Source organism: Melospiza melodia, unplaced genomic scaffold (assembly GCF_035770615.1).
Source record: "Melospiza melodia melodia isolate bMelMel2 unplaced genomic scaffold, bMelMel2.pri scaffold_35, whole genome shotgun sequence".
In the NCBI taxonomy this organism is placed as follows: domain Eukaryota; kingdom Metazoa; phylum Chordata; class Aves; order Passeriformes; family Passerellidae; genus Melospiza; species Melospiza melodia.
This window is the reverse complement of record NW_026948670.1, coordinates 7,846,844-7,871,280: the sequence shown is the minus strand read 5'-3', so window position 1 is coordinate 7,871,280 and position 24,437 is coordinate 7,846,844. Positions and strand designations below refer to the sequence as shown.

At 47.7% G+C, this 24,437-nt stretch overlaps 1 protein-coding gene across 1 annotated transcript in view; it reads right to left on the bottom strand.

The window, feature by feature from the left end:
- The window catches only part of LOC134434371 (zinc finger protein ZFP2-like), a gene marked incomplete at its 3' end in the record, with an annotated part of 230,231 nt that extends 207,198 nt beyond the window's left edge, over positions 1–23,033 (bottom strand). Inside the window, exons 1-2 of the mRNA XM_063183036.1 lie at positions 22,796–23,033; positions 21,886–22,691 (exon numbers count right to left, since the gene is read on the bottom strand). Of these exons, the coding sequence (XP_063039106.1) occupies positions 21,886–22,691; positions 22,796–23,033 (1,044 nt within the window). The remainder of the gene's footprint in view (positions 1–21,885; positions 22,692–22,795) is intronic.
- Between the last annotated feature and the right edge of the window lie 1,404 nt (positions 23,034–24,437).

The following is a 24,437-nucleotide window of genomic DNA, read 5'->3' as shown; positions in this document are numbered from 1 at the left end:
GGTTTAACACAACATTCAATCAGTCAAAAATATATTTCACATTATCTTGGCCCATTCAACTTCACAAATTCTTAGCTTGTTTAAATTTAAGTTACTCGAAATTTGGAAGAGGAGGGAATAAGAAGACACAGAAAGAGAGAAAGACAAAAAAGATACAGAGAAGCACATACACAGCTATCAACTCCCGGATTCCAGTGGTGTTTAAAAGGAAATTCCAGGAGGAGTTAGGGTCAAGATGTGTGCTTGCCTTGTCATCAGCTTTAAATACCCCTTGGTCTTCCTGTATCCCTCCCCCATATGGGACTTGGGGTCATTTGGTCATTAAGGAGCTGGGCTGGGGCTGCAGAGTTGGCTGTGGAGCATTGCCTGTGCTATGCCAGGGACTGGCAGACACTGTTGGGCTGGGACAGAGGCTCTGGTGGGATTGGGGCTCCAGGGCAGGGCAGTGCTGGGCTTACAGGGCAGGGCAAGGCTGGACCTGCCCCTTCCTCCCCCACACACTAAATGTTTCCAGACAAAATCTCCTCCAGTTTGTCACAATAGGGAAGGTTGGAGATGAAGTCCCAGTTCTGGTCATGGGCACCTGGACAAGAAGGACAGTTCTTTTCCATAGGAGGGAAAGCATGGAGCCTCAGTGTTTCAGGGGCAGATAAGAAGAGACCCTTAACATGCCAAGGTAAGCTGGACCAGTCAGGCAGTCCATGGGAGGCCAAACCAGACAGACCTATGTTTTGCGGAGAAAAGAAGAAACCTCACAACTTTATAAAAGTTGTAAAGCCCGGTATGTTTATTTACGACGCGCGCCAGACGCAAGTCCCCCAACAAGGCATGCGTACCTGAAGACCTCGGGTCTTCTTTTATCCCCCTTCCAAATGCATATGCATACAGTTTCACAATAAGTTCATTCATATTCATTCCACGTGACATTTAGCACCAGTTCTTCTTTATCAAAGGAATTTCTAAGTCGGGGGCAAATCGACCTTGTGGTCTTTTCTGTTTTTCTTTCTCTGTCTCCTTGCTGTCTCGGCATGCGAGTTTTTCCTTCAGCTTTGGCCTCACAGACTTTTCACCTTTCTTAGACACTTCACCTAATTCAGAATGGATCTTTACTCTGTCTCATTCCCCCCTTTCCTAGGAAATAAGTAAATTCTTTTACTTAAGGAAAACCTTCATGATAGTGTCTTTTAGTGCTTCACCATGTACGTTTGACAAAGATGTTAGTACAGCTATTCGTTGTAGCATTCTCCAGTTCCAAATTAACAATATAGTAGATAATCCTAAGATTATCCCAACTAATATTAGTAAAACTACAATGGGGTGGCACAACTTATTAAAGATTCCATTTGCAGTTGGTGACCGCCCAAAGATCACATCTCACCAGTAATGATCCATATTTTGTTTTATTCTTTGTAGAACTCTGGTTATCTCCTTTGTATCATGTTGGACAGTAATTAAGGTTTTCTTTCCGCTTCCTTGGATTCCTTTCAAGCCTTCCAATAGGTCTTGGTGCTTAATTAATTGTTTTACCAATGTAAGGTTCATCCCACTAAGGGTAGGTGGTAGTCTGTGATACATTGTGTAATTGGCTTAAATAAGCTGGTGGGATGTTACTGGTACCAAATACCAAAAAACACACCCAATAATCTTAACAAAATTACAAATACAGAGATTAGAATGGTTTCTACTAGACAGAATAACATCATTGCTATCAATTTGTACAGCAGCACAGGCAGTTCTGAGACACACACACACCCTTTTCCAGTATATACGAGCACAGTTTTGTGGTCAGTGACTGGATGAATTTCAAAGTGACAAATACTCTGTTCAGTGTCCAAACACACATCCTGAGCATTAATAGTATTGCTTTCACAAATGAATCTTATCTGTTCTCTAGTAATGCAGGACTCCAAGTTTACTGTCTGCCACTTTCCATTCATCTTTCGTGCCCACACTCTATGTTCTGAAGGATAGAGTATTGTTTTTTCATGGTTTAATCCTAGGGCAATGATGGGATGGATAACATAAACAGTGGCATTATGTATGGTAAGCACAAAGGCAGTTGCCACATTAGAAACAGGATCATAGGTGAAATTCACCATAGTCTGCCAGGATTGAAAGTTCCTTTCAAAATCAATTGCATTATCCAACACAATTTCTTGAATTTCAGCTGGAAAATTACCTTCACCGCTTTCCCATATGATCAGAGCTGCTGTTGCTTGTATCCATAACTGTGCTTGTATACAACTGAAAGCTAAAGACACATTATCTTGAACTATACTAAGTGCTTTTACTATCAGCTTGTGGCCTTGGTCCCCGGCCTTTTCATACTTCCTTACTTTGGCAGTACTTTTGACATCTGTCACTGGCTAGTTCCTAATGCCAATAGAGATTACTATAAAGGCTGCTTCAATTTTGTTAGGCCACCTGCTACAGTGGCCAGTTTATTCATCAGTATTTCTGAATCAATTCCATTTAAAACTCCTAATCTTGTCCCTAATATGCCCGTTAGATGTTTGTTATGGGGAACAGGAACTGCTTTCTGTTTATGACCATCCCTCCCTGCCAGAGGGATGTGCTGGGCTCACACTGCAAATTCAGACACACTTCACAAGTGTATCTGACAGAGGTTTAGGTCATATTTGAGGCAGATGTTTGTTCTGAAATGTAGAGACCTCAGGAATCTCCTTCCCCCTCCAGAGCACCTGATTTCCCAGATGTGTGGCAAGCAGGAATGTCTCTCCTGGTCTACAAAACCTCACCCACCTTGCCCCTAGCTTCAGGTCCAAGCCTCAAGTAAATAATGAAGGGGAAGTCTGAGAGAAGAGCCTAAATTCATTGCAGTGCCTCAGAAGAAACTGGGATCAGGTTTCTGCTACTTGAAACACTCAGTACAAAAGTGATGCTCAAAATCCTACAGCCTGCTGCTGAGCTCTGAGGGGAGGGTCTCTCTCTACCTCTTTTAAGCAGAATCCAACTGCCTCAGACTGGGACAATCACTGATCCAAATCTCAGTAGGAAAAGGGATAGCTATAAATAAAGAAAATCACCTTTCTTGCTTGGGTTAATTTACCACCTGCAGTTCAGCACCCTTTACCAGCCATTGCCTGAGTGTTCAGCCAACCAGCTTGGAAAATGACCTAAGGAGCTGTTGTTCAGTCACATTCTTTATTACGTTAGGTTCAAGTTTGGAGTTTGGGTACAGTCTGAACTAGTATGGGGTGTATAAGGCCCTGCTGTGGTAAAAAGTGCAGTGTCCACTTTGAATTCAAATGAAAGTCTGATAGTAATTCGAGCTCAAAGGCAGGTCACTTCTACAGGCTGTATCAAGGTGCAATTACACCAACAGTCTGATTCACTTAGGTTATCACAGACTTCTTGGTGTTCATATACACCAGGGGAGGTTCAGACACTAATTACATCTGGTCTCTCATAAGCTACCCTATTGATGACCTGGCACCCTACTTTGATTTCTTCTCCTCTGATTCCTTGAAGAGTCCACAGTTCCTGTTCTTGCCATTCTTGCTCCTCACATACCTGATTCTCGTGGATTACTACAGTAGATATGTTTAAATCTTTTATCTCAGAAGGTTTTCCTATGGATCCAGTATACTGATTAAATGCCAGGGACCAAGGCCATTTAGCATTACTTTGAACAGAGGTACTCTCAAGTTCTGAAACTTCTGTTATGATTACACACAAAACAATTCTACAAACTAAAATATGAGCTACTCCCGACCGCAATATACTCATTTTGCCCGAGTAAGTTTTAATCTCAGTTCATTGTCTCTTGGCGTCACTCCTTAAGGGGTTTCTGGGCCTTCTTCACCCGAGAGTGATGGATCCAGGCATTCTGCTCCTTGATTTTGATTGCAGTGAAGGTGGTGAGAAGTACTCGCAGTGGTCTGTCCCACTGTGGCTCCGAAGTCTTCTCTGTAAGAGACTTAACACATACATCATCTCTAGGCTATCTAACTCCTTGCTCTGAGTTCTAGACACATGTTTCTCAATTACTCTGAGCTGTTTGCTTAAGGCCACCATGTAGGTGGACATTCTGGACATTCCCTTTGTATTCTGTATGGTCTTCTATAAGGCATTCCAAAAGGACTCAGCATTCCTTTAGCTCAAGGTTTAGTTTGAATTTGCAATAGTGCTAGTGGAAGAGCTTGGGCTAGGGTAGATTAACTTCTTGCCCCAGTCTTATGATTTGCTGCTTAATCAAATGATTCATTCTCTCCACCTGGCCGCTTGATTGGGGGTGGTATGGGATGTGAAGTTCCTAATCTATGCCCAGATGGCTACTAATCTGTTGCACTATTTTGGAAACGAAATGTGATTCTTTATCGGAGGATATCGTGTCTGGAACTCTGAAGCGTGGTATTATTCCTTATAAAAATAATCTGGTCACCTCTTGAGCTTTGACAGTTCTGGTGGGGAATGTTTCTGGCCACCCTGAAAATGTATCTATCAATACCAGTAAATACTGATACCCCCCTTTCCTTGGGAGTTCTGAAAAGTTAATTTGCCACTGCTGTACAGGCCCATGGCCTCTCCCAGTCTGGCCGAGTTTTGGCCGGGGGCGTATTTTGGGGTTAGTCTGGAGGCAAGGATCACATTGTCAGCTTACCTGAGTGATAGTGGCATATAAATTCCTGACAACGACACAACGATTATTCCAATCAGATTTGTGTAATGCACTCTGTATCACTGGCAGCCTTGGTCATTTCGAAAAAGGAGCCACACTCTGTAAAAAGGCTTCTAAGTAGTTAGGCCCTAGTGTGTTTTCTAGTGCCCTTCCTTCACTAGTAACCACGAAAATGGGAAGGGATTACTAGCTCTCTTTCAATGGTAGCCCACCCCTTGCAGTTGTAAACTTGATGCTCATGAGGGAGCATCTTTCACTCTCCCTGGTACAGCAGAGGCCCATACCCTTGAAAACACTTGTTTACTTATTCTAATATCTCCTTACTAATGTCTTTCTTAATTTCAGTGTCTGTTAATGTTAAGCCTAACATCTTTATATCATTTGTCTCCAGAGTAACCTTTCTCATTTGAGAATGTTTAGCAAATTGAGCAAATTGTACAAAAGCTTTTCGGTACACATAATACAGATATTACTTTAAAGGTTTGGACAAGGATGCCTTCTCAGACTGGCCAGTTGTTCAGTTGTTCCCCACACTGCAACATAAACATTGTCCACAGGTACTAAAGCTTTATTTAAAACTGAATATATGACCCTTGTGTCAACAAAAATTCTTCCCTTTTGGGGAGGTCATCTTTACCCTTCCTCCCTTACCTTGGGAGGAGCCTTTAGCAAATCATATGTACTCATTTTGTGAACTGTGATTGCTTTGCATTTCAGCATGATAATCCTTGCCTGATTTCATACGTTGCCATCTTATGCTGCATGCTGAACAACACGTTTGATTTGCTTTCTCTTTGCCTGGTTTTCCCTTTTCAAGAAATCTGGGTGATTTCTTAAAACACAAAGACATTTCAGCATACAAAACTCGATCCCATTTATCCTCCTATTTTAAAACAGTACTAACAGCAATGAAGTATTATAAATCTTTTTATTTTCTGAGCTGCTCCTGCTGGCAGCCTTCTCCCAGTGAGCCCCTCCCAAAAGGGGCTAATTTAGGAACCTCTTTGCTCTGGTCAGTTCTCATTATTTATTTCTCCTTGCCCTATCTCACTTCCACTCAAACCTTTTTACAGACCTTCACAGTAGTTTCTCACTTTTCCTCCTACACACACACAGCTCCAGGTGGCAGGTATCAGATGTGGTTCCCACACACAAGCTCTAAGACCTTAGGTTCTGAATCCGCTTGACCAGAAACCTCTAATTTACATGTGCCCTGACACTTATTAGAACAGCAAAACCAGTGTTTCTCATAAACACCGCACTGGAATAATAACTGCACATCCAGCTTTTGCTTACAGGACATTCCCGTGTTCCCTGGGGAGACGGGGCAGCCAGAGCTGTCCCTGTGCCCAGGGGACAGCCACTGTCACCTCACACAGCATGCTAATCAAAAACATGATATAGACACTATGTTCTGATCAAACAAAATATCAATCTTTTCTAGTTCTCTTCTTGCACAATCTAATTAAGCCCTGTGTCTACTTACACTTGTTTTACTGCTTTGCAAAAAGGCTGTGCTAGTCACAGCCGAAACTCTGATATGCCCTCAGACACAAACACACGCACCCGCACCCGCACCCCCCCTTTATCTCAAATTCGCTAGAGCCAAGGCTTGAATTGCTCTGATGGGGGGAATTCTTGGAATTCCTTTAACTCTATCGTAGGTAAGCATAAATCACTGTACTATAGTTCTCCTATGTAAAATGCCACTCTTGTTGCAACAAAATCTTAAAATCTCCACAAACACTACTATACAATCTGAGAATCAAATTACCACAATGCAGCGGAAGAAAATCACCGCACAAAACCACTGGGAAAGGGCATATCTCTCAAAGTGCTCGCTTTTCTCAACACAACACAGCATACCATAATTCAGCATTTACCCACATCAATTTTCTTGGACAGAATCAAAATCAAATATCCAAGGCAAAGGAACTCTCTGAGCTCATACTCATACTCACAGTTAAAATGTACCAAATCTACACAAATCACTACATTTAAACACGATAAATACCATCACTGACATTCTTCCACTCACTTCTCTGCGGGGCACTTCTGTCCCTGCCCCTACAGCCTGCTGCAGCCGGCACCTCAGGCCTCACTCGGCTGCTTCAAACACGGGTAGTACTGACCTCCCCACACTGTAGATGTATTCTCTTTTATACACCATACACTTATACACTTGCACAATTAGAAACACAGTGCACCGACCACACAATGCACACATTAACCATACAGCAACACAGTGTCCGGACATCACACACACACAAACAAAGCACACACGGGCTCAACAGTTCTGCTCTATCAGAACAATGAACCCCCAATACACACATACATGGGTTCACCCGGCTCACCCCTTGAGCCTCTAGTGGTTCTGCTCTATCAGAACTATGAACCCCCAACACACATACACGGGTTCACCCGGCTCACCCCCAGAACCGCTTGCGGTCTGCTCTATCAGAACGATGAACCCCCTCTCTAATACAGCTGCTCTATCAGCTGAACCCAGACGTCTCTGGGTGGTTTACTCCCTTGCTCTCCTTTCCCTCCCCCGGGGGCCCCTCAGTACATACCGTATCTTCCTCCGCAGGCCAGCGGGTCATTGTCTGTCCTCGCAGGTGGCAAGCGAGACGGGCGGAGCCCCACCAGGAAAAAATCCTAGGGCGCGCCTTGGAGGTCCGTCTATCCCCCCTGCCCCTGCGGGGACAGAGAACCCCTGGCTTGGCTCGCCATAATGTTTTGCGGAGAAAAGAAGAAACCTCACAACTTTATAAAAGTTGTAAAGCCCGGTATGTTTATTTACGACGCATGCCGGACGCAAGTCCCCCAACAAGGCATGTGTGCCTCTGAAGACCTCGGGTCTTCTTTTATCCCCCTTCCAAATGCATATGCATACAGTTTCACAATAAGTTCATACATATTCATTCCGCGTGACATTTAGCACCAGTTCTTCTTTATCAAAGGAATTTCTAAGTCGGGGGCAAATCGACCTTGTGGTCTTTTCTGTTTTTCTTTCTCTGTCTCCTTGCTGTCTCGGCATGCGAGTTTTTCCTTCAGCTTTGGCCTCACAGACTTTTCACCTTTCTTAGACACTTCACCTAATTCAGAGTGGATCTTTACTCTGTCTCACCTATTCTGTGTTCCCTTGGTTTTATGGGGACCCATAGTGTCACAATGGACCCTCGGTTCAATGGGGTCCCAGAGTGTCTCAATAGCTCCTATGTTCCAGAGGGCCCCAAAGTGTCACAATGGTCTCAAATGATTCCATGAGGCCTTGCAGTGGCACAGTGGTCTCTATGGTTCCCCAGGCCCCATGATGTCACGTGACTGCTCTGTTCCATGAGCTCTGCAATGTCACAATGAACCTTTGGACCCTGGGGGTTTGCAGTGTCACAATGGTCTCCATTGGCTCCACAGTGTCACAATGGACCATTGATGACAGAAGGCCCCTGGAGCTTTGGTTCCTCACAGCCCTGCAGTGTCCCAAAGGCCTCTTGGTTGTTCTGCTATGAAGTATCCTAATGGCCTGTGTATGGCTCCAGGAGGCCTTGCAATGTCACAATAGATCTTTTGCTCCATGAGGCCCCGTGGTGTCACAACGGACCCTTGGTTTGATGCAGCCTCTCAGTGTCACAATGATCCCTGCATTCCATGGAGCCACACAGCATCAGTACGGTCCCCTTGGTTCCATGAGGTCCAGACATGTCACAGTGCTCTCCATGATTTCATGAGGCCCCACAGTGTCACAATGGTCCCTTTTGAGGTTTGAGGTTAAGTGAGGTTAAGTCACAAGGTCTATGCTAAGTTGAATGCTTCTGACAGTTGTTCTTTTGCTAAGCTGCAAAGTTTAATTAAAGTTATAAGCTGAGCTAGATGCTGTTAAAAGTTATTCCTATGTTATATTGAAAAGTCATAGGTTATAAGTACTATTAAGTGTTTTTCTTTTGCTAATTTGAGAAGTTGAAGGTAGAAATTAAGGTTAAGTTATAAGTTAACTCCCATTAAGTTTGAGCTCTGTAAAGCTTTTAGCTCATGTTCCTTTTATCATTTCCCTCAATGTCCTTGTGTCACACACACACACAGGGACAGTTCTCAGCTCATTTCTGGTTTGATTGCCTAGGTTTTATTTGGTTTTGTTGTTGCTTTGTTTCCTTGGTGTGCCTGAAGTATCCAGTGAGGAGCAGAGTGACTCTTGCCAAGGAACTTTGTCCTGCTGTCCCTTAATATTAAATCTGGTTTTTGCTGATGCCTCACTGGGGATGTTTCCAGCGCTCACAAGCCCTCATTCGTAACAGAGTGAAGGAGCCCTGGCCCAGGCTCTGGCCCTGGGGGACATGGGGACGCTGCCTGGCGGTCCCTGTCCTTCTGTGCCACCCCCAGGGCCCTGGACCCGTCCAAAAGTCAGGCTCTGGTGTTGATGTTGTGGACTATCCTCTGGGGGAGCCTGCGGCGCTGGGGGTGGGAGGACCGGGGGAACAGGGGACCCCACTGTGCACGAGCAGGGTTGGACTGCTCTGGGAGGGGAACTGTGAGGGGGGACGGGGCAGAGTAGCCTCATCAGTGACCTCACACAGCTGCTCTGTGATGTCACACAGCCCCCTGTGATGTCACACACCCCCCATGTGATGTCACAGAGCCAAGTCTATGATGTCATCTGTGATGTCATACAGCAGTGTTGTGATGTCACAGAACACTGTGATGTCACAAAGTCAGCCTACGGTGTCACAATGTGTTCTGTGATGTCACAGCCTGCTCTGTGATTTTACACAGCCACCTGGTGATGTCACAACCCACTTTCTGGTGCCACAGATCCACACTCTATGACGGCAGGATTGGCTCTATTGCCTCACACCCTCCTCTGTAACATTACAGCCAGCTCTGTGATGTCACAACCCCCTCAGTGATGTTAAAAAACCCTCAAGAACTCAATTACACTGAAACAGCGAAGTGTCTTGTTTGAAACAGATCCCTGTCAGGGGCACAATTGAGAAAGTATCCCCAGGTTCCAGTCAGAGCAGAACACTGGAGGCAGTGATGACAGCTGGGGACAAGCAAGGCAAAGGTGTCTCTGGTGCTGAACAAACCTGGAAGTGGTTCAGGAATGCAAAGGGCATTCCTGAACCACTCAGGGCTCAGGGACAGGATCTGCCTAAACCCCAGGCCCTGGCCAGGCAGATCCTGTCCCTTCCTCCTTGCTCAGGGCTCTTCCCGGGATGGGCACTGGCATGTGGGGATGTGCAATGGCAAGGGCAGGAGCATGGGGCGGCCCCTGCCAGGCTGCTGAGCTGGGACAAGGAGGCAATGAGGCCCCAGCCCTGCAAGGGTCACTTGTCTCCTGCTCCTGCCTCAGGCCCAGGCCCAGCAGCCATGGCTGAAGTGCTGCCCAAGTTGGCTCTGGCAGGGCTGTCTTGCAGCTGCTGCCCATCCCTGTGCCCTGTGCAGCCCAGGCTGTCCCACGGTGTCCCTGCCCTGCGCCTCTGTCCCTGCAGGCTGTCGGCATCCCCCGGCTGCCCCACCTGGCTGGGCCCTTCCTTTGCTGACAGCTCTGCCTCCTGCCTGCCTCTGCCTGCCCACACAGAGCCTGGGGCTGATACCAAAAGGGTTAATTCAATTTTTACTGTCTCTGTGAACTTTTAGCACAGGAACAAGGCATTCAGCAGCTACTTTCCCAGCAGGGATGTTTGGAAGAGAAGACATCTGGCTCAAGCGTGCAGTCATAGAAAAAAGGACTGAACCTGGGAACTTGGGGTGGGTTTTATAGTAATGGGTAAACTGTAATACACATTTAGTGGTGCTGGTAGAATTACATGTCCACATAAGGTTAGGAGTTATCCCTCACTAGACCTCAGGGCTGAATAAATGATACCCACTTAAATAGCAAATTAGTGTTAATACTTATTCTGGTATTTCGGATATTTGGTGATGGCGAGGCCTCACAGAACCAAGGAGTCAGCTGTGACACTGTGCAAACTCATGGAACAAAGGGTCCATTGTGACACAGTGGAACCCCATGGAACCAAAATCCATTGTGTTTTTGCAGATCCAAGGAGAACATTGTGACACTGAGAAACCTCTTGGTGACCATTTTGACCAGCAAGGCCTCATTGAACCAAGGGTCCCTTGTTAAACTGTGTGGCCTCATGGGACCATGAGCCATTGTGGCACAGCATGGCCACGTGGAGCCAAGGGGCCACTGTGACACTGTGGATCCAGGGAGACCATTGAGACTGAGGAACCTCATGGAACCAAGAGTCCATTGTCACACTGTGGGGCCCTGTGGAACCAAGGGGAGCACAGTGACTTTGTGTGGCCTCATGGAACAATGGAGACTATTCTGACACTTTGGGACCCACTGGAACCAAGAGGCCATTAGAGCATGGGAGGGCCTCATGGAACCAAGGGGACTACAGTAAACACTGTGGGCCTCCATGGGATGAAGCATCCAGTGGAACCAAAGCTCCATTGTGACACAGCAGGGCCTCGTGGAACCATGAAGGCCATTTTTACACTTGGAGGCCTTGTAGAACCAAATGGCCATCGTTGCACTTCAGGGTCTTGTGGAGCCAAGGGGACCACAGTGACACTGTGGGGCTCAGTGAAACCAATGCTCTGTTGTGATACTGCAAGGCCTTATGGAATCATGGAGACCATTGTGACATCAAAACACTGAAATAAGGGGGCATTGTGACCATACAAGGCCTCATGGAAGCAAGGAACCATTGTGACACTATGGAGTGTTGGCAGGCCAAGGGGCAGTTGTCACACTGTGTGGCACCATGGAACAAAGGAGTCCATTGTGACACTGCAGGGCCCCATGAAACTAAGGATTCATGGAACAGCACTGGACCCCATGGAACCAAATGTCCATGGTGACACTGTGAGACCTCATGGAATGCTGGAGGCCATTCTGACACTTTTAGGCCTCGTGGAATCAAGAGGCTCTGCAGGGCCTCATGGAACCAAGGAGACCTTTCTGACATTGTGAGTCCCCATGGAACCAAGGGTCCAGTGTGACACCATGGAACCAAGGAGACTGTTGCTGGCAGTATAAAAGCTCATGGAATCAAAAGTCCATTGTCACATTGTGAGGCCTCATTGAATCATTGAGACCATTATGACACTTCAGGACCCACTGGAACCAAGGGGTCATTGTGTCACCACAGGTCTCATACAACCAAGGCAACCACTGTGACGCTGCAAGGTCTCATGGAAGCAAGGGGCCATTGTAACACTGTGGGTACCCATGGAAGCAAGGGGCCATTGTAACACATCCAGGCCTGGTGGACCGAAGGGGCCATTGTGACCCTGAGGAACCCAGTAGAACCAAGGAGCCAATTTGAGACTCTGAGGCCTCATGGAACCAATGGGCCATTGTGGCATTGCACAGTCCCATGGAAACAAGGCAACCACTGTGACGCTACAAGGTCTCATGGAAGCAAGGGGCCATTGTAACACTGTGGGCCCCCAAGGAAGCAAGGAGCCAGTGTAACATATCCAGGCCTGGTGGACCGAAGGGGCCATTGTGACCCTGAGGAAACCAGTAGAACCAAGGGGCCAATTTGAGACTCTGAGGCCTCATGGAACCAATGGGCCAGTGTGGCATTGCACAGTCCCATGGAAACAAGGAAACCATTTTGACCCTGCAAGGCCTCATGGAAGCAAGGGGCCATTGTGCCAATGTGGAGCCAAGGAGACCATTGTTACATCACTGGGCCTCATTGAAACAAAGATCTGTTGTGATTCGACAGGGCCTCATGGAATCAAGGGGCCATTGTGATGCTGCAGGGCCCCAAGGATCCAAGAACATGAAGCAGGTCTGGTTGGCTGGGCCTCCTGGGGGCTGCCTGACTGGCCCAGATGACCTTGGCATGTTGAGGGTCACTTCTCATCTGCCCCTGGAGTTCTGTGCTTTCCTTCCTGTGGGAAAGAACTGTCCTTCTCCTTTGAAATGGGAGGAGGTTCATGGCCAAAATTGGGATTCCTTCTCCAAATTTGATTATATTCCCATATGAAACCTGCCAGGACAGACAGCTCTGGCTGGCCTTGGCCTCTTGGGAGCCACTTCTCATCTGCCTTCAAAACACTGAAAACCTGTGCTTTTCTTCCCATGGAAAAGAACATCTTTAAAGTCCAGGCATCCATGGCCAAAATTGAGAATCCACCTTCAAAATTCGTTATATCCAAGGATAGCTCCCAGACAAAAGCTGCTAGGGCTGTCCAGGTTCCTTTGACTTCCTGAGGGCCAGCTCTCATCTGCCTTTGAAACACTGGGGCTCTGTACTTTCCTTCCTGAGGAAGAGAACTGTCCTGCTCGTCCTGATGCCCATTGATAAAAGTGGGGTTTGGGCTCACAATTTCTATCTCTCCAAGGATTCTTCCCTGACAGCAGATCTGGCTGGCCTTGGCCTCCTTGGGGCTGCCTCTAATCAGCCTTTGAAACACTGGACTCTATAGGAAGGAAGGGACTCCACCCTTTCCTTCCTATAGAGAACTCTCATTCCAGTCCAGGAACCCATGGCTGAAATGGAATTCCACCCCCAAAACTCCCCATATACCCAAAGGTTGCTTTCAGACAAAAGCTGCAAGGACAGACAGGTCTGGCTGGCCTTGACCTCTGGTGACTGCTTCTCATCTGCCTTCAAAATCCTGGGGTTCTGTTGTTTCCTTCCTGTAGAAAAGAACTGTCCCTCTTTTCCAGGTGCTATTGGCATCAGGCATTTGACCACTGTATAGGGATACAGGAGCTCTGTGCTCAGTGGGGTGGAGACTGAAGAGAGCAGAGGAGAGCCCTGGGAGGGACTGAAGGGTGGTTTCAGAGATGGTGGATCCTTTTGACATAGTAGGGAACAGCTGGAGAAAAGAAGAATTATTGCCAGGTTGGGGAGGCCCAGACTGACACTAGGAGAAAGGAATTTCCCTTCCAGGGCAGGGCTGTGGTGCAGCATGTCCCCAGCAGGACCCTGAAGCAGCCCAAGGCTTTGTGTGGGCAGGCAGAGGCAGGCAGGAGGCAGAGCTGTCAGCAAAGGAAGGGCCCAGCCAGGTGGGGCAGCCGGGGGATGCCGACAGCCTGCAGGGACAGAGGCGCAGGGCAGGGACACCGTGGGACAGCCTGGGCTGCACAGGGCACAGGGATGGGCAGCAGCTGCAAGACAGCCCTGCCAGAGCCAACTTGGGCAGCACTTCAGCCATGGCTGCTGGGCCTGGGCCTGAGGCCATGAAGGGACAAGTGACCCTTGCAGGGCTGGGGCCTCATGGCCTCCTTGTCCCTGCTCAGCAGCCTGGCAGGGGCCGCCCCATGCTCCTGCCCTTGCCATTGCACATCCCCACATGCCAGTGCCCATCCCAGGAAGAGTCCTGAGCAAGGAGGGAGGGACAGGATCTGCCAGGCCAGGGGCTGGGGCTCAGGCCTTGGCCCTTTGCATTCATGAAACACATCCAGGTGTGCTCAGTATCAGAGACACCTTTGCCTTGTTTGTCCCCAGCTTCCATCACTGACTGCAGTGTTCTGCTCTGACTGGAACCCAGGGACACTTTCTCAGTTGTGTCCCTGACAGGGATCTCTTCAAAGTCCAAGAAACTTCAGCATTTCAATGTAACTGAGTTCTTGAGTGTTCTATGAGATCACAGAAGTGGCTGTGATGTCACAGAGTAGGGTGTAATGCCATAGAGCGGACTCTGCCATCATAGAGTGTGGCTCTGTGGCATCAAAGAGTGGGTTGTAACATCACCAGGTGGCGGTGTAATATCATAGAGCAGGCTGTGACAACACAGAACAGACTGTGATATCACAGGGTAACTTTGTGACATAGCAGTCTTCTGTGACATTGCAGCACTGCTGTATGAGATCACAGGGTGACATCATAGAGTTGGATCTGTGATATCACGTGTTTTGCGTCATCTCAGGAGGCTTTGTGACATCACAGGGGCAGTGTGACATCGCAGAGATGTCCATGTGACATCAAGGGAGGCGTTGTGATGTCACAGGGGTAGTATGATATCACAGAGATAGATGTGTGACATCACAGAGTCTGTGTGACATTACAGGGGCTGTGTGACACCACAGGAAGGCTGTGTGACATCACAGAGGGGTGTGTGACATCACAGGAGGCTGTGTGAGGTCACTGGGGAGGTCACTCTGCCCCGGTCCCCCTCACAGCTCCCCCCAGAGAAGTCCAACCCTGCTCGTGCACAGCGGGGTCCCCTGTCCCCACGGGTCTCCCCAACCCCCGGCCCCGCAGCCTCCCCCAGAGGATGTTCCACGAGATCGACCCCAGAGCCTGACACGGGGACGGGGGGCCGGGCCCTGGGGGTGGCACAGGGAGACTGGGACTCCCCAGCAGCGTCCCCATGTCCCCCAGGGCCAGAGCCTGGGCCAGGGCTCCTTCACCCTGCTACCAACGAGGCCTTGAGAGCGCTGAAAAAATCCGCAGCAAGAGTTCAGATAAAACCAGATTTAATATTACGGGACAGCACCACAAAGTTACTTGGCAAGAGTCACTCTGCTCCTGACTGGACCCTTCAGGCACAGCACGGAAACAAAGCAACAACAAAACCAAACCAAATCCAGGCAATCAAGCCAGAAGTGAGCCAAGAACTGTCCCTGTATGTGTGACACAAAGACAATGAGGGCAAGGATAAAAGGAACACGAGCTAAAAGCTTAACAGAGGTCAAATTAATAGGACTGAACTTATACCTTAACTTTAACTGATACCTTAAACTTCACAATATAGCAGAAGAACAGCACTTAACAGTACTTACCCTAAGTTATAACATAGGACTTTGCATTTTAACAGAAGAATAACATTTATTAACATTTCACTTAGTAATAACTTATATGAAACATAGCAACTTAACTTAGAAAAAGAACAACTCTCAGAAGCATTTGACTTAGACCTTGTGATTTAACCTCACTTACAGGCATGATTGACTCAGCTATCCAAGGCACTCCAACCCCTCAGAGAGCAGCATTTCTGCCACATTTCCCCAGCACAGGCACTCCTGTGTGCACACAGACACAAAGAGTCAGTGCAAGGCACCTGGGAGAAATTCCCCTGAGGGCAGGCAATGCTCCCTATGGATTCCTTGGCATCTCCCCAGTGGGTGAAGGGTTGAGCCTGGAGGAGTGGGGGGATCGGCCCAGGCTCTGTGGTTGTTCAGGATCCCCGAGTGCAGCAAACGGGAGAGTTCCCGGCTGGGAGAGCCCCACTCAGAGGGAGTCGCTGGCCCAGGAGAGCTCCAAGGGCTCCTTTTGGAGCGCTGTTTGCAGGGCCCCAAGAGAGGGGCTTCAGTCCCAGCAATGGCTCATCCTGGCCACACTTGGCACCAACAGCTTTCTTTGGCAGTGTGAGAACAGGGATGTTGTGCCACTGAGGGAACAAAAACAGTTCCCACGGCTGGTCCTACAGAAGCCAGGAGCTGCTTGGGCAGCAGCAGTGTCTGGAGCAGACAGTGTTTGTGATGAGTGGCAGAGGAGCTGAGCCCAGGGGCTGTTGGCCAAGGCCGAGGCCCAAGGAACATTTCTCAGCTGGCAGGGCAGCCTGAGATGGGGAGGGGGGAATGCAGCAGCACAGGGCCCATGGAACCAAGGGACGATTGTGACACTGTGGGGCCTTGTAACACCAAGGGACGAGTGTGACACTGTGGGGTCCTGTGAGGCCAAGGGACCATTGTGACACTGTGGGGCCCTGTGTGACCAAGGGGCCATTGTGACACTGTGGGGTCCTGTGAGGCCAAGGGACCATTGTGACACTGTGGGGCCCTGTGTGACCAAGGGGCCATTGTGACACTGTGGGGCCTCATGGAATCATGGAGAGCACTGTGACATTGCTGGTCCTCATGCAACCAAGGGGACTGTACTTACGCTGTGTGACTCCATGAAATGTAGGGGTCATTGTCACACTGAGAGGCTCCATCAAACTAAGGATCCATTTGTGACACCATAGGGCCTCATGGAACTATGGAGACCATTGTGACACTTAAGCGTGTCTTGGAACCAAGAGGCCATTGTGACACTGCAAGATTCAATAGAGCCAAAGGTCTATTGTGACATTGCAGGGCCTCATGGAATCATGGAGACACCATTAAGACACTTCACAGCCTCATAGAACCAAGGAGACCGTTGTGACACTAAAGGGCACTATGGAGTCATGGAGACCATTGTGACACTGAGGGGACTCATGGAAGCATGGAGACCATTTTGACACTATGAGGATCCATGGAATAAGCAAAGCATTGTGACACTGTGAGGCCGCATGGAACCAGTGAGACCATTGTGGCCCTGGGGGTCCCCACAGAACCAAGAGGACCATTGAGATACTCTGGGGCCTCGTGAAACCAGGAGACCTTTGTGACACTGCAGGGCTGCATGGAACCAAAGGTCTATTGTGACATTGTGGAACTCCTTTGAAACCAGGGTTCATTGTGACCCTGCAGGGATGTGTGGAACCAAAGATCCAGAGTGACACTGAGTGGCCTCCTGTAATCAATGGTCCATTGTGACACTGTGGAGACAAAGGAGATCATTGTGACACTGCAAACCCCCAGGGTCCAAAAGTCCATTGTGACATTGCAGGCCTCATGTAATAGAGGAGTCGCGTGACATTGTGGGGCACATGGAACCATGGAGGCTATTGTGACACTGCAAGGCCTCATGGAATCATTGGGACCATCGTGAAACTGTGGGGCCTTATGGAACCTAGGGGCCATTGTGACATTGTCGGACCCCATCAAACCAAAGGGTCCATTGTGTTACTGCTGGACCCCATGGAAACAAGTCACCATTATGGCACTGTTGGACCTCATTGATCGAAGGCACCATTGTGACACTATGGGGCCCCACAAAACCAAGGGAACACAGAACAGATCTGGTTGGTTTGGCCTCCCAGGGTCCCCTACACTGGTCCAGATGACCTTGGCATGTTGAGGGTCTCTCCTCATCTGCTGCTGAAGCACTGGGGCTCCATGCTTTCCTTCCAATGGAAAAGATCTCTCCTTCTTCTCCGGGCACCCCTGGCCAGAATTGGGATTTCACCTCAAAATTTCCATATATCCAGGGATTGTTCGCATGGGAATATTGCCAGGACAAGTCTGGCTGGTAATGGTTTCACAAGGGTCACGTCTCACCTGTCCCCAAAGCACTGTGGAAGGCTCTGTTCTCTCTTTCCTATGAGAAAGAACCATCCTGCTTCTCCAGGAACCCATGGCTGAGATTGGGCTTCCACCTAAATGAGCCTTGCTTGCTCTTATCCTATGCAAGCTGTTAAAGCTCCAGAGCTCAGTCCCCAAGGGGACTGGGTGCCAGAAGCCAGCTTGCTCTCAGACCAAGGCCGCGGGACAGCCCTAGCAAGCAGGGAATATTCAGCTCTTAGTGATTAGGCAGCTCTTAAGATTTCAAGCTCTTTGCTTGCTAGGTAGCTTTTCCCTTGGCCTAAGGCTCCAGCAGACGGTAGAGAGAGGAGAAGCAGAAGACGCTGGCTGTTCTACGAGTATGGCTTTATTGGAGGGTCTGTGAAGGGTCTCAGCTCTTCTTCTTCCGAGTTAGTAGAGGTACAGTATGCTACTTTTATACCCTTGGCCCAGATCCAATCCTGACCAATGGCAAAGTTGTTAGAGTGACCATAAGTGACCAATAGTAGGGTTAACAACATATTGCCTTACATGGCTATAGGGATAAGGTACAAGGTGGATGTCCCTGGAGACAGGAAACTTCTTTGCCGCTGTGTCAGCATTCTATTCTCCAAGGGGCCCTGGCTAAACCTGAGGGGTTTACTACAACTCCACTTTCTGTTTTTACAAAAAATGCATTCGCAAGAGTTCTTTTGAAACAGTGAACAAGACACAAGAACATAGCTAACACAGTAAAAATTACAAGGAGAATCAACAACAATCCCTTAACTAAAGATGCAGCCCATCCTGTTAGTCCCCATTGCCCGAAAAGTTCATTGACCCAATCTGGGATTCTTTCTACTTTCAAGTTCTTCACGAGATCTTTCAGTTTCTGGATGTTCGCATGGACGGACTCCGAACGCGAAGAGAGGTTGAAGTAGCACATTCCTTCAAAGTCCTCACATCCATGTCCGTGGGCAAGCAGCAGGAAGTTGATTGCTGCTCGGTTTTGGAATGAAGCTTGTCTTGTGGTTTCTTCTTCCTTTAAGAGATCACTTAAGGCTGCTGATGTGGCATTAGCTTGTTTACTGAGCCAGCACCCAAGGTGATTGATTTCACCGAGGCTTTAGCTGCAGCTACCCAGGGTAAAAACAGAGAGACAACAATCTTTTTTGGTCTGTTCCAATCATATAATCTCGGATCACAATTTTCATCTAATTCAGTGTAGGACCTTTTTTCACATTTTGATTCTCTTTCTTTTTTCCAATTATGTAACAGGGTGATGTTTGGAGTAAGGGTAGAAAGTTTTCCCAGAGTACAGGGACCTCCCTGGAGTCGGGAGGGGATCCCTGCCCATACTCTATCACCACAGATGAGAAACATTCCCTTGGGTAGTACTTTGGGATGGAGAGAGGACACAGAAATTACACGAGCTGTGTAATTGCACCAATCATGAGGGTTATAGGCTTTGTTAACTGGTGGTAGATCTTTTCGATATGTGTTTTTGTGTTGGTCAATTTCTGGCCAATCATTTTTCGGACGCCTAAAGTAAAATTTGACACAATATGTGGCCTTGGAGGATCCCAATAGATCCAATTCTTGGGGTTCCTCTCGAGCATCTTGCAGAATTTTTGTCCACTCATCCCAAGTATCAGCCCCATTGGGTCTCTTACCTGTGGTGCGGAGAACCTCTGAGTTCTGGACAGGCCAATCGTCTGCTATAAAGGGAATTCCTACTAGACATGTAGAAAGTGGATTATCAATGCTTCCCATAGACAAGCACATGTTGTCTTGTTTTAATGTTTTTGCTAAGGTTACCCAAACATTATGGCTGGGCTGTGGACTAATGCAGCCGAAGGCACGCGGTGTGGTGTAGAGCATCCAGGCAGCAGTGAGCACCGACGGAGATATTTTTCATCTTTGGGCAGGATTAGGGCTTCTGATTGGGAATATAAGCACAATTTGTTATCTTTATTATGAGAGGGATTTCTGCCTTGTTCTTTTCTGTGTTCCTCTCCTCCCTCCCTTTTTCTTTTAATTTCTAAGCTGCACTACAGGAGGAGGACCGGGTAGAAGGTTATGAGGTTTTAAGGTTAGGGAAAGGGAATAATAAGGCTTTTTACAATACAACACACAGTGTAATAACACACAATTCAGAGAACACTTTTTTGTTAAGGCTATCTGTGGCCTATTACAGCAGACTGTTATTTAACTTTCTGTTTTGTCTGCTGCCTTGTAATGGGGCGGTCTGTTCTTGTGTTTGTGGGTGTTCGGTGACGCCTTCGTCTCCAGGCTGAGCTGGTTTGGTTTTGAGGTGGTCTTGTGTTTGCCTCAGGAGAGTTCTTGTCCTCGTCTGTAGTAGTGTTCGCTGTGCCTAAGTATGGTTTTATGTATTTTCCTGGGTACCACCTTGGACCTGATGGTAGTAGCACGCATGCATAACCTCTTCCTCAGGTAATCAACTGATAAGGCCCTGAAATTTGGTGTGTTTCAGGGTCTTTCACGAGCACAGGTGGTTTCTCTGTGAGCTTTGCTTGTGTGGTATTCGCAAAGTTGCGAAGTATTGGTGGGTCAGGCTCTGACGCTGTGCAGTTCAGGAAGTTGATGACATAGAGAGCCTTGCAAAGTCTCTCCACTGGAGATGTGATTTTCATGTCCCTGTTCTGTTGCTCGAGGACTCTTTTGGGGTTTACAGGTATGCCCGTCTTGTGTGCTATGCCCCATTCATTGAAGAACTCCTTCAACTTGTGGGAGGTATAGGCTGGCCCATTATCTGTTTTAATCTCCTTTGGTACACCCAGGGTGGCAAAAGCGAGGAGGAAGTGTTTTATTGTGTGCATGGTCTTTTCTCCTGCATGTGATGATGCAAACACTGCTCCTGAGAATGTGTCAACCGAAACATGCACATACTTTGACCTTCCAAAAGGGTGCATAGTGAGTTACATCTGTCTGCCACAGCTGACAGCAATTCAGACCTTGGGGATTGACTCCCATACCCATTGATGGTATCTGGTAGTTTTGACAGTTCGGACAGGTAGCCACGATAGCTTTTGCCTGATCCTTTGAGAGCTTAAACATTCTCATAGGGGCAGGTACATTTTGATGAAAGAACGCGTGTGACAGCTTTGCCTGAGCAAAGATGTTAGGAACATTAGCAGTTTCTGCTGCCATAGCTAATGCATCTGCTTTCCTGTTGCCTTCTGCAACAACACCTGGGAGGTCCGTGTGAGACCTCACATGCATTATGTGATAAGGTTGTTTTCTGTGGGATATCAATTGTATTAATTTAGAGAGCAATTGGTATAACTTTGGGTTAGAGACCTCTTTGAGAAGAGCATGTTCTGCTCTCACAGCTATTCCCGCAACATAAGCTGAATCTGTGACCAGATTGAAAGGCTCGTTTTTAAATTTTTCAAAGGCTCTGATGACAGCTGCTAATTCTGCAATCTGTGGCGATCCTCCTACCGTTTGTACATCTGATTGCCATTCTTGTGTTTGGGGGTCTCTCCAAGTAATCACCGACTTGTGGGATGACCCTGAGCCATCTGTAAATAGAGTTAGAGCCTTGAGAGGATTTCTACTTTGGATTCATTTTGGAATCAAATGGAAAGTTTCATTCTGGCTGAAAAGCTTTGTGTTCTGGGATGTCTGATGAAGTTTGACCCATATAACTGTCCAGAGCAAACTGTAGACTTGCATTGGTCTTGATTAAATCCTCAAAGTCTTTAAGGGTTATTGGCAAATATATGCATTCAAAATCACAGCCTGAAAGGGAGCAAAGGCGAGTCCTAGCCTTTTTTATTAAGTGTGCTATAATCTCCTGGTAGGTGGTAAGTGTCTTTGTAGGCTGACTACTTGTAAAAACCCATTCCAGTATCAACAAAGGATCTCGCAGCTGTGGGTCCCATTGGAAGATCAGTCCATGGAATCTGGGTGCTTTTCCCAGGATGATGAACTGGAAAGGCAGACTAGGCTTGTAGCGATGGGCTTTGCGTGAAGACAGGGCTTCCTGGACTTTGATGATGGCACCTCTGGCTTCCTCTGTGAGAGTGCAGGGAGAGTCCAGTTCCTTGGGTCCACGAAGAAGATTGAAGAAGGGAGCAAGGTCCTCTGATGTAATTCCTAGAAGTGGACGCACCCAGCTGATGGATCCACACAGGCTGCGTAAGTCCCTGAGGGTTTTTGGGTCGTCGTTGATGACGATCTGCTGAGGTAGGATAGTTCTTTCCCGGATCTGGACTCCAAGGTAAGTCCATGGCTCGGTGTACTGAATTTTGTCCTCACGAATTTCCATTCCTGCCTTTTCAATGGCTTCAATAGTCTTTTTGACCGTTTTGTCCAAGTAAGCTTTGTCTGAAGCACACACCAGAATGTCATCCATATAGTGATAGATGATGGCGTCCGGAAATGATTTCCAAATGGGAGACAGGATGTGAGACACGTACCACTGGCAGACAGTCGGCGAGTTTTTTAATCCCTGAGGAAAATAACGCCAATGGTATCTTTTGAGCGGAGCTTCCTTGTTAATAGAGGGAACGGAAAAAGCAAACCGTGGAGCATCCTCAGGATGTAGTGGTATGCTGAAGAAACAGTCCTTAATGTCTATGATAGCAAGTCTCCAGTCTCTAGGTAGCATCGATGGGGAGGGCGGGATAGGCTGAAGAGGGCCCATGTCCTCGATGACTTCGTTGATTCTGCGAAGGTCGTGGAGAAGTCTCCACTTGTTTGTACCTGGCTTTGGTAGAACGAAGACTGGAGAGTTCCAAGGGCTTTCGGACTCCACTATGTGGCCTTTTTTGAGCTGGTCTTCCACGAGGGCGTTTAGGGCACGCAGCTTGGCTTTCTTTAGGGGCCACTGCTCAGTCCAGATTGGCTTGTGGCTTTTCCAGGTGAGACGGGATATTTCTGGCAGCGTGCTCAACTCAGTGGCCCCAGTCAGAAATCCTGAATGGGAATACGTAGGGAAGCACCCCACTGGGATAAAACGTCTCTTCCCCAAAGGGTGATGGGGGCCCTTACCACAAATGGACGGATGGTTGCCAGCTTGCCTTCTGGCCCTTCAACCAGGATGTTGTTCTTGCTCCTCACGGATACTATAGTTCCACTGATCCCGGAAATCATGCCTGCAACAGGTTGTAGATCCCAGTGTGCTGGCCAATCTGAACGGGCGATGATGGTCACATCTGCACCGCTGTCCAGCATCCCTGGCAGGTGGGTCTTCTCTCCTTTGCAGGAGAGGCCGCACTCGATGGTAGGCTTGGATGGTCCCATGACTTGTGCCCACATAGCTGTAGGGTTGAGAGGAATCTGTTCCCTGTGATTCTTTGAGAGTAAAAATGCCTGAGCTATTGGAGTTCCCTTAGAAAGAAAAAATGGTAAGTCTATGCAGTATACCTGCATGAGGATCTCTTGTCCCGGCTGCACTGTCAGCACTTCCGGAACAACGAAGATTTCCTTCGGAGTATTAACAGAATCACCTGTAATTAAAATGTCTGAAGGACTCCCTTTAGGTCCATATTTTCCTATAGGAACACGGTGAACATTCTTATCATTAAAGTCAATGGACAAAGCAGTTAGCAGTTGCCGGCGGGTACCTCTCTGGGTTGTCCCGTGGGTTGGGGCTTCTCCTTTGGGTCTGGAGCAGCCTGGGTACGTGAGTGATTGGGTCTTGGTGGCCTTTGATTTGTATTCTGTGCCCGAAGGTCGAACGGGCGCCTCAAGGGGTTTAAAGGACACGATTGATAGCGTTGCTGATGTTGGGGTCTTTGATAATAATTCCGATGGTGTCAGGGGGGTGTTCTCTCCAGGCACTCCTTTATATAATGTCCTAGCTCTCCACAGTGATAGCATTTAGCTTGTTCTTTAGAGGTTATGACTGCATATGCACCAGAAACTCCTTCAGCAATACCCTTAGCAACTGCTTGGGCCACTGTATTTTCAGTGCACATGTGACGTGTACAGCATTCTAGCATTTGCTCTACAGTGAGGTCTGTATCCACGGGTAAAGACTTCAAAATGGCCTTACATTTCTCATTTGAGTTGCTGAAAGCAAGCTTACATAAGAGTTCCTTTCTTGCCTCAGTACTCTCTATTTGTTTCTCCAAAGCATCTCTAAGTCTGTCCACAAATTTTATAAAGCTTTCTTCAATGCCTTGTTTTATAGTAGAAAAATGCATTGTTGGCATTGACTCATCCTGCATAAGAAGCAAGGAGGTTTTTGCTGCGATTGCTACATCCTGCAGCGCTTCTTTATTCAGAGTTTCCATTTGTTCTGCTGGCTTTTGAAAGTCTCCTTCACCGGCCAATTGTTCAACTGTGAAGTTGGTCTTAGTAGCATCGGCAGTATATTAATCTGATAACGTTTTTAAGTGTTTCTTCCAACGCCTATCCCATAACAAATATTCTGCCGGTGACAGAAGGCATTGTGAAAAATTTTTTACATCGTGAGGAAGCAAGACATGTGCAGAGAACATGGCTTCTAGGAAATTTCTAAAGATATGTGAACTACGTCCATGTTCCTTGGCTATATTTCTCAATTGTACCAGTTCTTTATTAGAAATTGGTTTCCATGCCTTGATATTAGATTCCCCACCATTCCTTCCTTGCCTGTTCTCAACCGGAAAGTCTGTGATTTTCTGTGCTAGGTCCCAGTTCCCAGACTTTGTAGCTTCTATCTTAATAAGAGCCCAC